Genomic DNA, 15,974 nt, shown 5'->3' with positions numbered 1-15,974 from the left:
AGGAGCTTTCTTTGCAAGAGGAGAGCTACAAGGCAACTATATTGTCCGTTGGACATAACATTTTTGGGCCGAAAATGCATTTCGAGCGCGTCTAGACCCCCGTTTTCAGTTAGCTTTCAGTTAGCAAGCGTTCACGAGCACTGTGGGTAACTTTGAATTCTCTGCATAACCATATTTTTGGAACTGCAAGAAGGGCGATTGGTTGTGCAGACACAGTGTGTACTACAAACAAGTCTCAAAGTTTCCATTGGGTGTATGTATGCAAATTGAGTTCACTTGTTGTGACAGTTTGGGTGCAATTTAGTACCGTTGCCGAGAATACAACAGTTTCTGCAGGTCAAGCAAGACTGGTGTTGTTGGTAAATTTGTGTTACAGGAAAGATGTCGAGTGATGGAATAAACCAGATTGTTGAAGAGAAGCTTGACAAGAACAACCTCCATGCTTGGAGGTTTAGATTGAAAAATTTCTTGATGGGAAAGGGTTATTGGGACTACATTGAAGGTGAACATAAGGAGGCACCGGAGATTAATCCAACTGCTGTAGATTAATCCAACTACTGTAGATATAAAAGAGTTCAAGGATTAGAATCAAGGAGGAGCAAGGAAAGTCATGTATTGGCTTTCTATCAGCATACAGGACACTATGATTGGGCATATACAAGATGCCAAGTCACCTAAGGAGGCATGGGACACCTTGGTGAAGCTGTATGAAACCAACACCAAGGCACGAAGGATCTAGTTGAAGAATGAGCTTCATACTCTGAGAAGAAGAATATGTCTGTGAATGATTATGATTTGAAGATCAAGGGCATTGTGGAATCCCTTATATCAGTTGGTGTTTCTGTTGATGATGATAAGGTGGAAGTGTGTCTACGTGGTCTTAGGCCATAATACAACCGTTCAAGATGTCTATTCAGACTCGAGAGAACATTCCCAACTTCACAGATTTGGTGTCAATGGCTGATCATTGAAGAGGAATTACATGTGGCCAAGGTGGTGGCCAAAACAGGTCGTGCACATGCCAAGGTGGTGGCTAAATAGGTAATCAAAATTATGGTCAGCAGAAGCAGCATAGTCCCAGGATTCACAACAACAACACACAGGTGGAAGAGGCTAGTTTAGAGGCAGGGAGAGTCAAAGAAGTTGTCGTAATTGGCAAAGGCAGCATAATGATACACGAGGGTATTTTTATTGTGGTAAGTGTGGACATGTGCAGGCAGATTGCTATAAGAAACAGAGAAGTGCAGCAAAACAACTATGCATCCTCTAACAAAAATAATGAGGATAATGAGAGGTTGTTTGTTATGCAACATGTAGTTAATGTTGTGTCTATAAATGATATAGCAGCATGTAAAGATAATGTATGGTATGTTGATTCAAGTGCTTTGAACCACATTACAAGTCATGGTGAGTGATTCAAGGAAATGAAGAGCCTTGAAAGACCAAGTTTTGCTGAAACATGGGATGACAATGCTTATCCGATTGCCCATGTTGGAGATGTGCCATTGTCTATGTAAGATGGTAAGGTGAAGTACCTTGCAAATGTACTTCATGTTTTGAACATTACAAAGAATCTGGTTTCTATTGGCCAGATGATTGAGCAAGGTTTGGAGGTCCGGTTTAACCCTGATGGGGCCGATATCAAAAACAATGTGACTTGGAATTATTTAGATTTATTTCCACATTATATGAGTCTTATCCATCTTTGGGACTTATTGATGCATGGCAACAATGTGGATCTGAAGTAGAATGGCAATAAATGTTTCGTGCACTATAAAAGTTGTGGCAAATGGTTGTGACATTATCAGCTACTAGTTCAACAATATGTGCGAGGGGTTTTTCTAAGCAAAATAGGACCAAACGCACATGATGATGTTGTTTGGCCTTGAAAATTCTTGACATGCTAATTTTCATCTCGCTTTCAGCTCCGCATAACATGGGAGATGTAGATTAGGAGGGATGGAATATTTGAGGTGTAGGAAAGTATGAAAGAAAGAAGACCTGAAAACTTATGAGTTGTAATGCTAATTTTCTTCAAATGATTAAAGACATTCTCTCTCTACGCCTTTATGTGTATTTATCACGTAAATAGTGTTGAACCTCTTTTTTTCAATTCTATTTTTTTTTGTCAGTTTATAAAAAATTTAATATTGTTATATAAGACATGCATATTGATAGAATAAGAATTATGGAATGATGGAAGGGTATGTTAAAAAATGACCTTCAAAAAAAGGTAAGATTTATTGCAACCCTTCTTTCAAGAAGGGTAAAGTATATTTTAGCCCTTCAAAAGAAAAAACATGGCTACCCTTTAAAATCAAGGACTGGAACCGTTGAGGGATGTTATTCATAACGGTTGTTGGGCTCGAAATTAGGGTACGATGGATATGTCTCGTTTCGACGTCCTACACAAAGACCTATTCTTGGATGAAAGCTGTTATTATTATTAGACCATATAAGAGAGTTTAGGAAAATCTCAATTCCTATTTTACAAGATCAAAAAATAGAAGGTACGGTAAACTCTTTTAAGATTTTGTTAAAACCCTCTCATCTAACATATCATTAGATAGCTCTTAAACAATAGGTTCTAAATCCACACTTTAGAATTGGTATGCTCAAGATACACCAAAATGTAGATTTAAAAGAAAATTTCAAAAAGAATGGGATTTTCCTCCCTAATATAGTCTTAGTTATAAAAAAGTCTCAGAAGCGTAGGCCTACCCACCCGTAAAAAATGAAGCCTACATGCACTTACACTTGCTTTTTCTCATCAATATGCATGATAAAACTAAAACGAGATTAGCAATGACCATCTTTAGTAACACATAACACATGGATATTTGATCAAATGAGAAACTCGTGTGTGTTTTATTTCCAGCGTTATTTAACTTGATACTACAACCCTCCACGTACAATTCTTCCGAGGCTGATGAGGCTATTCTTTCCTTGCAAGAATTTAGCCAGTGAGGGACCAGTATCCTTTGCCTGCGGTGGCAGAGGGCGACCGGAAGTTGTCGAACCAGGCCCAGTACAAAGGATTGAAGACAGCAGGAGAGGCTGGGACAGGGCGGGGGGTGAAAGGCCCGGCAGATCCGCTCCATCCTTCAAGGCATTTCAACAGAGGCAAGAGCAGCTTCCCATCTAGTATGGCATTGAAAACCTTCTCGATGTCCTCACCAGGGCTCCTTGTTGCAGTGCCGCGCAGCAGATTGGTGCCCAGCTCACTCCGAACAAACTTGTAGATGGGGTAGGTCCTGCAGTTCTTAATCATGTTGGGCGCTGCATAGTCTCCATTGTCGTATCTTTCCCTTGCCTTGGGCACCTGCTCGTCAAGGAGCTTCTTAAGCTGGGCTTCGAAGACGGGGATAGCCCTGAACAGGGGAGTGATCTCCTTGGCGTTCTCTTCTTCGTGTCGAGCGGGCTCGAGGGCCTGCTCGACGAGCATCTCTCTCAGCTGCAGCATGAGAGCGTACGATGGGTTGGAGGCATTGTCGATGTAGGAAAAGACGGGCTGGTGTTCCACGACCTGCAGCAGCTGCTTCTCGGAAAAGCGGGTGCTGGAAATGGCCTTCGAAGCGTTCACCACGAGGCTCTTCACCACGGCTTGCATGTTCTCCTCTAGATGCCTCAGATCCACAGCCTGGCAAAGGGCCACCATATAAGTGGACGACATGAGCTTCAGTATCTCCACAGCTTCCGCCGTCTTCCTGGCCGCGATGAGCCCCAGAGAATTCACGTCCTGGTTGTGCTGCTCAGCACTCTGCACGTGCGTGGTCACGGGATTGGCCAGGTATTGGAGCTCCGAGCAGTAGGCGGCCATAGCAATCTCTGCCCCCTTGAACCCATAATCCAAGCTGGGATCCGGCCCGCCGCTGAGATTGGAGGGCAACCCAGAATTATAGTAGTCGCAAACAAGCTCGGAGAATTGCGCGAACATGAGCTTGCCGATGGCGGCCAGGGCGATCCTCATGTTGTCCATGGACACGCCGATGGGGGTGCCCTGGAAGTTGCCCCCGTGCAGAGCCATGTCGCGGGAGACGTCAATGAGCGGGTTGTCGTTAACAGAGTTGATCTCCCTCTCTATGGAGTGGGTGGCCGTGCGGATGACCTCCACCTGAGGACCCAGCCACTGGGGAGACGTCCGGAGGGCGTAGCGGTCCTGCTTGGGCTTGGAGAGGGGGTCTGTCTCGTGCAGCTTGGCTGCGGCCTGCATGTAGGAGCTACCTTCCAGCAGGAACTCCATCACGGCGGCAGCCTCGATCTGGCCCGGATGGTGCTTGAGCTGATGGGTGAGGGGGTCCGTGAACTCGGGCTTGCCCTGCATTACCTCGCAGAAGAGGGCGGACAGCACCTCCGCCAGCAGCACCAGCACGTTGGCGTCGAAGCACACATTGGCGGCCACGGCGGCTCCCACGGAAGTACCATTGACAAGTGCGAGACCCTCCTTGGGCTGGAGCTCGAAGGGAGCCTCCACGCCGGCCAGTTTAAGAGCCTCAGCGGCAGAAACCTCTTTCCCCTCGGGCGTGATGGCCTTGGAGTTGGATCTGGCGGTAAGCAGCCCGGCGATATAGGAGAGGGGGACCAGGTCACCTGAGGCGGTGATGGTACCTCGAAGGGGCAGCTTGGGAATGACGTTGGCGCACATGATCTTGCGCATGGCGTCCAGAATGGCCCAGCGGATGCCGGAGTAGCCCTGCATCAGGGTGTTGGTTCGGACCAACATGGCAGCCTTGGCGTACTTGACGGGCAGGCTGCAGCCATCAACGTCTCTCCCGATCACGCCCGCGTTGAGAAAGCGGATCAGCTCCTTCTGAAGGTCCACGACCTGATTGGTGCGGCGGTGGGAGGTGGCGCCGAAGCCCGTGGTGACGCCGTAGGTGTCGGTGCCCTTGAGGACGTTGCTGAGCACCCAGTTGGAGCTCTCGTCCACTCGCGGCTTGGCCTCCGCCTCGTCCAGTTCCACCTTCACGCCGGCCCTCTGCGTCACCGCCGTCACCTGGCCCACTGTCAGGCTGCTGCCGCGCAGCACCACCTTTTCACTCTCCCAGAACTGCCGAATCATGCGCCGCACCTCCTCGAAGTGGCTGGGCTGCAGCGCCTCAGCCGCCTTTCCCCAGTGAGGGGGCTTGGCCACCGGGCCGTCCACGAACAGCAGGTTCTTCCCCTGCACGGGAAGCGGAAGCGTGGGCGGGTGGTGGAGGTGCGCCAGCTTCGTGTGGGCGGTCGCGGAAGCGTCGGGAGTGGCCATATTTCAGCTGTGAAAAAAGGTGGCTAGTGGGATATGATACGAAAACAGATGGTGCGTGCTTGAGTTACACGGGTGAGTTAGATATAATCGCTGAAGAACCTGTGGGTTTGGCTCGGCCCACTAGCTCCGACTGAGTCCCCCCAGGGGCCCCCACACCAAACTGACTCTTCAAACCTCGTGCACGCACTTGGAAAAAAAATCGCATATTCAAATTTAAATTTTCGTTGCTGAAATTTTCGCCTGTTGAAATTTTCGCCGGTTGAACCTTATATCTAAATCATTTTCTGTTCTCTTTTTAAAAGGCGCTTTTATATTAATTTAGGAAAAGAAAAATAAATCCACAAAACAGAGAGGATTTGGGCTTTTTACACCACACAATGGTAGTTCTGCATAACCTAAAAAAGTACACGTTACTTTTTTTAAAAGGTCATGCAAAAGATAGAGATCACGAAGTCTTCTTCAGGTCAGTTGAAGGGATCGAAGGGATATTCCCTACTTTTGGTGGAGATAAAATCATAGTATCGCCTAATCATGTTGTATATAAAAAGGAGAAGATGGGTTGAGTTTTTTCAAGCTATGTGGCGAGTTTTGTAGGCACGCCTTAGGCTTTCCCTATAGTCTCCCTATAGCCTGTAAAAAGGTATTCTTTTTTTAGACTAGGTAAGGTACTAAGGTTAGGTCCACTGATATGAAACGTAAGGCTTTGAAATTTGAATTGTTTGGGTTGCTATTTTTAAAAAAAAGAACATTTGAATTTTTACATTGCGTTTGTTGCAAAAAGGAACGTTTTAATTCCTTCTGCATCAAAGCAAAGACGCCTCCTACCTCATTCATGATTGCACTCTCACTTGAGTGAGGGAAGGTTTTGAATTTTGAAAATGGAGAGGGAAAGGAGCGAAGGTGATAACGTTTAGGGTTGATCTTTTTGATATTTTTCCCCTTAATCCCTACCGGGGCACCACGCAACAGAGTGAGACACTGATGGCTTTTTTTTAAATTTACAAGTTGAGTGAGACACTATGGGTTTTTTTGGGTCAAGATCATTGTGCCCAATAGATGACGTGTTCACCCCAACCCCAAAACTAAAAATAAATCATCGTGTGTGTGTAGAACCTTAGAGAATTGGGATTGTTGCATGGCCACCTGCAACAAGTGAATTGATGTTATCAGTTGTGTGAAGTGAAGGTGGAACTACTGCATGGATAGCTAGAGTCGAGGGTAGTTGACAAAATCGAGGAGAAGATGCATGGATTTGGGTTGTGATGGTTTTGTAAGAAAGAAGTGCATCGTTTTGCGAGCAACATAGGGAAGAAAATTGAGAAGAAGAGCGATAGGAGCATTGGGTGATAGCATAATTGAGAAGTGCATGAGAGATCCAAGGAGATTTTGTGTTGGAGCTTTGTGGAAGCTATTGGTGTATGTGAAAAGATGCAGCGGAGAAGAGAGCTTGAGCTCTTGCAAGCACACACACACTCACAAAACCCTAAAAGTGAACACACAAGGTGAGAGGCTAAAAATCTTCTTCTTCTTCACACAACACTCAACACACCATATACAAAGATAAGAGTACACACAATGAAAAGGTACTCAACCAAATACATACTAGGGTTCTCTAGTATAGTGTGAACCCAACTAAATGAGATGGCGCTATAACTATGCCAGTCTCTAGAATGGTTGTCACACAGCCTGTCATCCCACTGACCGCATATCACCCAAGATACATTTGAAGAATGAACTTCATACTGTGGAGAAAAAGAGTATATATGTGAATGACTATGCATTGAAGATCAAGGGTATTGTGGAATCCCTTGCATCTATTGGCATTTCAGTAGATGATGATGATATGTCTACGTGGTCTCGGGCCACAATACAAGGCGTTCAAGACGTCTATTCAAACTTGGGAAAACATTCCCAATTTCACAGATTTGGTGTCTATGTTGATTATAGAAGAGAAGAGCTTGGGTGAAGACCAACAGTCTTCACAAAACAAAAATATCTCAGAGAGCAACAGGCCTTCTACACAAGTTCAGGAAGAGGAGGCCGTGGATGCAGCCAAGGAGGTGGCTGAACAGGTAATCAAAGTTATAGCCAATAGTAACAACAACAATAGTCCTAGAATTCACAATAACAACAACACGCAGGTGGAAGAGGCCAATTCAGAGAAGGCAGGGGGAGTCAAAGAGGTTGTGGAAATTGGCAAAGGCAGTATAATGATACATGTGGATGCTTTTATTGTGGTAAGCGTGGACATGTGCAGGCAGATTGTTATAAGAAGCAGGCAGTATAATGATACATGTGGATGCTTTTATTGTTTACTGGCAGAAAACCTGATTTGTCTCATCTGAAAGTCTTTGGATGCATTGCATATGTGCATGTGCCAAATGAGCTGAGAACTAAGCTGGATCCAAAAGCTAAAAAATGTGTGTTTATTGGATACTCCCTTGAGCAAAAGGGATACAGGTGTTATAACCCTGCTACATGTGAGTTGAGGGTAAGTAGGGATGTTGTTTTTTATGAGATGAGCAGCTGGTATGCTGCTGAAAAAGAAGCTGTTGAGGCTGATGTGTGTGGAAATGTGGTTGCACAGAATGTAAGTCAGCAATCACAGTCTTTGAGTGGACCAGAAGAGTCCTCATCTAGTGGTTCCGTTGATAGACCATGGAGTGGCAGGCTGCATCATCATACCAGTCCTGCAAATGTGATTAGTACATCACATAAAGGCAAAAAAAAAGTGATTGAGCCCCTTAGTGTGCCTAACATTTCTGCATGGCATGCTCATGTTGATGGAGAGTCTAGTGGCTCAAAGATGACACTTGATGAGGATCTTGGGATACCAGCTATGAGAACACCTGGTGTAAAGAAGGCTATGGAAGCCATGAATGTAAAGCTGCGAAGATATGGGAGAGTGAAGAATCCTGTGCAGAGGTTTACCTATGATGGTTATGTGGCACATCACTATGCATACATGGCAAAAGTTGTACAGGTTGTAGAGCCCACATGCATTGATGAGGCTGTTGGAAATGTGTGTTGGGAGAAAGCTATGGATGAGGAGATGGATGCACTATATGGAAATGAGACATGGGATTTAGTGTAATTGCCTAAATGCAAGAAAGACATTGGATGCAAATGGGTGTACAAAGTAAAACATAACAGTGATGGAAAGATAAGCAGGTACAAGGCTAGATTTGTAGCCAAGGAAAGATAAGCAGGTACAAGGCTAGATTGGTAGCCAAAGGATATGCGCAGATATATGGCATTGATTATGAGGAAACTTTCAGCCCAATTGCCAAGATGGCAACAATGAGAGTTGTGATAGCAGTGGCTGCATCAAAGCAATGGTCTTTACATCAAATGGATGTAAAGAATGCATTCTTGCATGGGGATTTGCAGGAAGAGGTGTATATGTTGCAGCCACCTGGTTATGAGGATGTGAGTCACCTCGAGCATGTTTGCAGGTTGAAGAAAGCCTTGTATGCCTTAAAACAAGCACCAAGAGCACGATCTGACAAGATTTCTGAATATCTTGTCACTATTGGCTTTCATGTAGCCAATGCAGATTTCTCGCTGTATGTGAGACACAATGATAGAGGGGTTGTGCTTGTTATCATCTATGTAGATGACCTGATCATTACGAGGGACCATGATGCAGAGATCTTTGATGTAAAGATCTTGCTTAGACAGAAGTTTGAGATGAAGGATTTGGGGGAGCTCAGATATTTCTTGGGCATTGAGGTGATTAGGTCACCACATGGTATTGGATTACTGTAGAGACAATGTGGCTCGGACATGTTGTTTAAGTATCGTATGACAGGCTGTAAGCCTACCTCAGTGCCATTGGATCAGAATGGTAAGTTGAGTGCAGATTCAGGAGAGATTTTGGAGGATCCTACTATGTATAGGCGCATAGTAGGAAGCTTGATCTACATGACGATCACCAGGCCAGATTTGAGCTATGCTGTTGGGTTGGTGAGTCAGTTTATGCAGGTTCCTCGGAAGCCGCATTTGGATGCATTGAGACGCATACTGAGGTATGTGAGGTCTACTTTGCATTGTGGACTATTTTATGAAACTAGGACAGAGATATGTGTACATGGGTACACAGATGCTGATTGGGCTAGTAGTATCTCAGATAGCAGATCTACTAGTGGCTTCATGTTTTCTTTGGAGAGTGCTGATGTGACTTGGAGCAGCAAGAAGTAGCCTACGGTTGCTCTATCCAGTACTACAGAGGCCGAGTACAAAGGTGCTTCTATGGCAGCATGTGAGGTAGCTTGGTTGAGAAAGCTACTTCGCGATTTGGGTCGATCAGTGGGGATAGACAAGTTGTCGTTTTCTGTGACAACATTAGCAGTATACAGTTGGCCAAGAACCTAGTTTTTCATGCTCGCACGAAGCATATAGAGGTCCACTACCATTTTGTCAGAGAGAAGTTTTTGGCAGGAGACGTTGACCTTGTTTATGTCAGCACACAGGATCAGCAAAAGCATTGGGTACAGAGAAGCTCCACAGATTCACGGCTTCGCTTGGTGTACATGAGATGGAGTTGAGCTTGGTGTACATGAGATGGAGTTGAGCTTGAGGGGGAGTGTTGAGATATCGAGCTCATCTAGTGAGGCGGTGGACACTGATGTCCCGCCTGGGGGATAGGCCCCACACAAACATCAAAAACCCAAAGGAACTGTCAACAAAACATTGAAACATGTTGCTCACATGGAGCAAAAAGACCTTACTCATTCTCTTTTACAGGCTCTAACCAAGGGCTTGTTCCTACACACACCCTATTCACTTGTATTTTCAACACCTCCCCTGAAGTGAATACTCCTAGTACACCTAGACCCTATACCAAGTTTGCCTCCCCTTACTTGTTGATAGTCCGCGGACTAGTGTCTAGCATACCTCCCCTCAAGTTATCTTAGCACACCTGGACCCTATACCAAGTTTCTCAGCCTACAACCAGTGCCTCGAGTCCCTAAACTCATAGTCCTTGATACTCTCTCTCTATGTGTCCAAGGTTTACTATAGTTGCCTGCGACCTTGACTAAAGTGCTCACACATACATCTACTACGTGGCCTACATCATCGGTGGCTCAGAGGTGGTTTTACTTTGTTGGGGCAGGTTACATTGGGTTGTGGGGTCTCTCTCTTGGAAAGATGCAGGGGGGAATAGAGCTTGAGCTCTTGCAAGCACACACACACACACTCACAAAACCCTAATAGAGAACACACAAGGTGAGAGACTGAAAATCTTCTTCTTCTCTACTCAACACTCAACACACCATATACAATCTTGAATAAGAGTACACATAATATGAAAGGTACTCAACCAAATACATACACGGGTTCTCTATAGTGTGAACCCGACTAAATGAGTTGGCGCTATAACTATGCCAGTCTCTAGAATGGCTGTCACACAGCTTGTCATCCCACTGGCCGCATATCACCCATGATCTCACCAACCATGCCAGTGGTGTAAGTGTGGGGCCTATCCCCCAGGCGGGTCATCAATGTCCACCGCCTCACTAGACGAGCTTGATATCTCAACACTCCCCCTCGAGCTCAACTCCATCTCATGTACACCAAGCGAAGCCCTGAATCTACGGAGCTTCTCTGTACCCAATGCTTTGGTGAAGATGTCAGCTATCTGATCCTCTGTGCTGACATAAACAAGGTCAAGATCTCCTGCCAAGACCTTCTCTCTGTGACGAAGTGGTAGTGGACCTCTATGTGCTTCGTACGAGCATGAAAGACTGGGTTCCTGGGCAACTGTATACTGCTAATGTTGTCACAGAAAATGACAACTTGTCTATCCACTGATAGACCCAGATCTGCAAGTAGCTTCCTCAACCAAGCTACCTCACATGCTGCCATAGCAGCTCCTCTGTACTCGGCCTCTATACTGGATAGAGCAACCGTAGGCTGCTTCTTGCTACTCCAAGTCACAGCAGCACTCCCCAAAGAAAACATGAAGCCAGTGGTAGATCTTCTATCTGAGATACTACCAGCCCAATCAGCATCTCTGTACCCATGTACACATATCTCTGTCCCAGTCTCATAGAATAGTCCACAATGCAAAGTAGACTTCACATACCTCAGTATGCGTCTCACTGCATCCAAATGCAGTTTCCGTGGAACCTGCATAAACTGACTCACCAACCCAACAGCATAGCTCAAATTTGGTTTGGTGATCGTCATGTAGATCAAACTTCTTACTATGTGCCTGTACATAGTAGGATCCTCCAAGATCTCTCCTGAATCTGCACTCAACTTGCCATTCTGATCCAATGGCATAGAAATAGGCTTACAGCCTGTCATACCATACTTGGACAACATGTCCAAGCCATGCTGTCTCTGCAGTAATCCAATACCATGTGGTGACCTAATCACCTCAATGCCCAAGAAATATCTGAGCTCCCCCAGATCCTTCATCTTGAACTTCTGTCTAAGCAAGATCTTTACATCAAAGATCTCTGCATCATGGTCCCCCGTAATGATCAAGTCATCTACATAGATGACAACAAGCACAACTCCTCTATCACCATGTCTCACATACAGCGAGAAATCTGCATTGGCTACATGAAAGCCAATAGTGACAAGATATTCAGAAATCTTATCAGACCATGCTCTTGGTGCTTGCTTTAAGCCATACAAGGCTTTCTTCAACCTGCAAACATGCTCGGGGTGACCCACATCCTCATAACCAGGTGGCTGTAACATATACACCTCTTCTTGCAAATCCCCATGCAAGAATGCATTCTTTACATCCATCTGATGTAAAGACCATTGCTTTGACGCAGCCACTGCTATCACAACTCTCACTGTTGCCATCTTGGCAACTGGGCTGAAAGTTTCCTCATAATCAATCCCATATGTCTGCGCATATCCTTTGGCTACCAATCTAGCCTTCTACCTGTTTATGCTTCCATCACTGTTATGTTTAACTTTGTACACCCACTTGCATCCAATGGCTTTCTTGCCTTCAGGCAATTTCACTAAATCCCAAGTTTCATTTCCATATAGTGCATCCATCTCCTCATCCATAGCTTTCTCCTAACACACATTTCCAACAGCCTCATCAATGCATGTGGGCTCTACAACCTGCACAACCTTTGCCATATATGCATAGTTATGTGCCACATAACCATCATATGTAAATCTCTGCACAGGGTTCTTCACTCTCCCTGATCTTCGCAGCTTTTCATTCATGGCTTCCATAGCCTTCTTTACACCAGGTGTTCTCATAGCTGGGATCCCAAGCTCCTCATCAAGGCTCATATCTGAGCCACTAGACTCTCCATCACATGAGAATGCCCTGCAGAAATGTCAGGCATACCAAGGGGCTCAATCACATTTGCAGGACTGGTATTATGACGCAGTCTGCCACTCCATGGTCTATCAACAGACCCACTAGATGAGGACTCTCCTGGTCCACTCAAAGACTGCGATTGTTGACCTGCATTCTGTGCAACCACACTTCCACTCACATCAGCCCCAATAGCTTCTTTTTCAGCAGCATACCAGCTGCTCATCTCATCAAAGACAACATCCCTGCTTACTCTCAACTCACGTGTAGCAGGGTTATAACACCTGTATCCCTTTTGCTCAAGGGAGTATCCAATAAACACACATTTTTCAGCTTTTGGATCCAGCTTAGTTCTCAACTCATCTGGCACATGCACATATGCAATGCAACCAAAGACTTTCAGATGAGACAAATCTGGTTTTCTACCAGTAAACCTCTCCTCTGGAGTTACATCATGTATGGCTGCAGCAGTTGGAGTCCTGTTCATGATGTATACTGCTGTAGAAACAGCCTCAGCCCAATAGCTATGCGGCATATTTTTCTCTTCCATCAATGCTCGCGCAATCTCAGCAATGTGCATGTTTTTCCGCTCAGCAACTCTATTTTGCTGCGGAGTGTATCTGCATGTAAACTGTCTCCGAATACCATTCTTCTTCAAAAATTCAGAGAACTCATTGGAGAAGTACTCTCCCCCTCCATCTGACCTTAGGCACTTTACATATTTCGCTGTTTGCTTTTCAACCAAAACTCTGAAATTCTGAAAGTGAGTGAACACCTCATTCTTCTCTTTCATGAAATATACCCACACTTTCCTTGTGTGGTCATCAATGAAAGTCACATAATACCTGCAGCCTCCCATAGATATGGTCTTCGTAGTACCCCATACATCTGAATGCACAACATCTAGTGCATTTCTGCTCACATATCTCTTACGTGGAAACACATGCTTTGTTTGCTTCCCAAATTGGCATGCTTCACATATTTTCTGCATACCTTCCACTTTAAATTTTGGCAGCCTTGTCACAATTCCTTTTGTCTGCATAGAATTCAATCTCTGCACATTCACATGTCCAATTCTTTTATGCCAAATGTCTGTGTCTGCAACAATTCCTGAACCGTTTGCAAACATCGTAGCACTCATTTCAGGCATGTCTACATTTAATGTAAACATTCTGCCCACTCTGTTGCCTTTTGCAACCAATCTGCACTTGTCTTTAAAATCTTCAACATAACATCCATCAGGGTTATACCGAACCTGCAAACCCTGCTCAATCATCTGGCCAACTGAAACCAGATTCTTTGTTATGTTCGGTACATGAAGTACATCTGCAAGGTACTTCACTTTGCCATCCTGCATAGACAATGGCACATCTCCAACATGGGCAATTGGATGAGCAGTGTCATCCCCTGTTTCCACAAAACCTGGTCTTTCTAGGTTTTTCATCTCCTTGAACCACTCCCCATGACTCGTCATGTGGTTCGAAGCGCCTGAATCCACATACCATACATTATCTTTTTGTGCTGCATCAACATTTTCAGACATGGCATTCACGACATGCTGCATAACAAACAACCTTTCAATATCCTCATTATTTCTGCTTGAGGATCCATAGTTGTTTTGCTGCACTTTCCCATTTTGCATGTCAGCCTGCTTCTTATAACATTCTGCCTGCACATGTCCAGGCTTACCACAATAATAGCATTCACGTGCATCATTATGCTACCTTTGCCAATTTCCACGGCCTCTTTGACTCCCCTTGCCTCTGAATTTGCCTCTTCCACCTGCGTGTTGTTGTTGTTGTTGTTGATTCTAGGACTGTTGTTGTTGCTGCTGCTTCTGCTGGCCATAATTCTCACTACCTTTTCGGCCACCTTCTTGACCGTGTCCACGGCCTCCTCTACCTCGTCCTCTTCTTGAACTCGTGTAGAAGGCCTGCTGCTCTGAACTGTTTTTGCTTTGTGAAGACTGTTGGTCTTCACCCAAGCTCTTCTCTTCGATAATCAGCATAGACACCAAATCTGTAAAGTTGGGAATGTTTTCCCGAGTCTGAATAGACGTCTTGAACGCCTTGTATTGTGGCCCAAGACCACGTAGACAGACTTCCACCTTGTCATCATCATCTACTGACACACCAATAGATGTAAGGGATTCCACAATACCCTTTATCTTCAGCGCATAGTCATTCACAGACATGCTCTTTTCTCCACAGTATGAAGTTTATTCTTCAACTGTATCTTACATGCCTTGGTATTTGTTTCATAGAGCTTTACCAAGGTGTCCCACGCCTCCTTGGGGGACTTGGCATCCTAAATGTGCCCAATCATGGTGTCCTGTATACTAATGGAGAGCCAATACATAACCTTCCTGGCCCCTTGGTTCCAGTCTTTAAACTCTTTCACATCTGCAGCAGTCGGATTTATATCCGGTATCTCCGGTGCCTCTTCATGCTCACCTTCTATGTAGTCCCAATAGCCTTTTCCCATCAGGAAATTCGTCAACCTGAACCTCCAAGCATGGAAGTTATTCTTATCAAGCTTCTCAGCCACAATCTGGGTTATCCCATCATTTTACATCTTGCCAAACACACAATTTTACCAGAACCTACAGTCTGGTTTTTCTGCACAAACTGCTGTATTTTCTGCACAGCGGTACTGTAGTACTCTCAAATGTCACAACCAGTGACTTCAATGTGCATACATACACCCAATGGCAACTGTAGACCTCTTTGCAGCACCCACAGTGTCTGCACAGTCAATCTGTCTTCCTGCAATTCTTAAAACAGAGTTCTGCAAAGAATCGATCACTTACCCCCAGTGCTCGAAATCGCCTGCTTTCTGAAAAACGGAGGTCCAGACGCGCCCGAAACGCGTTTTCCGCCTTTTGGGCGCGTCTGGACCTCCGTTTTTCAGAAAGCAGGCGATTTCTGAAAAACGGAGGTCCAGACGGGTGGTGGAGGTGCGCCAGCTTCGTGTGGGCGGTCGTGGAAGCATCGGGAGTGGCCATATTTCAGCTGTGAAAAAAGGTGGCTAGTGGGATATGATACGAAAACAGATTTTGCATTAATCAGATGGTGCGTGCTCGAGTTACACGGGTGAGTTATATATAATCGCTGAAGAACCTGTGGGTTTAGCTCGGCCCACTAGCTTCGACTAAGTCCCCCCCAGGGGCCCTAGAAAGAAAAAAAATCGTGCACGCACTTGGAACTTGAAAAAATCCCATATTCAAACTTCGTGCACGCACTTGGAAAAAAAAACACATATTCAAACTTCGTGGCACCCTAGAAAGAAATCTGAAATTTTCGTTGCTGAAATTTTCATCTGTTGAAATTTTCGTCTGTTGAACCTTATATCTAAATCATTTTCTGTTCTCTTTTTAAAAGGCGCTTTTATATTAATTTAGGAAAAGAAAAATAAATCCACAAAACA

The 15,974-nt window shown here is 45.0% G+C and overlaps 1 protein-coding gene across 1 annotated transcript; it reads right to left on the bottom strand.

Annotated features, from left to right (window-relative positions):
* Positions 1 to 2,839: 2,839 nt before the first annotated feature.
* Positions 2,840 to 5,292, bottom strand: LOC147636409 (phenylalanine ammonia-lyase 1-like). The gene has a single exon (XM_086801845.1). It carries the CDS (start codon positions 5,246 to 5,248, stop codon positions 2,957 to 2,959), a length of 2,292 nt encoding a protein of 763 aa, XP_086657971.1. The 5' UTR covers positions 5,249 to 5,292; the 3' UTR covers positions 2,840 to 2,956.
* Between the last annotated feature and the right edge of the window lie 10,682 nt (positions 5,293 to 15,974).

This window comes from Cibotium barometz, chromosome 8, assembly GCF_041138505.1.
Source record: "Cibotium barometz isolate CiBa-2024 chromosome 8, ASM4113850v1, whole genome shotgun sequence".
In the NCBI taxonomy this organism is placed as follows: Eukaryota; Viridiplantae; Streptophyta; class Polypodiopsida; order Cyatheales; family Cibotiaceae; genus Cibotium; species Cibotium barometz.
The sequence above is the reverse complement of the archived record's forward strand: the minus strand, read 5'-3'. Positions and strand labels throughout refer to the sequence as shown.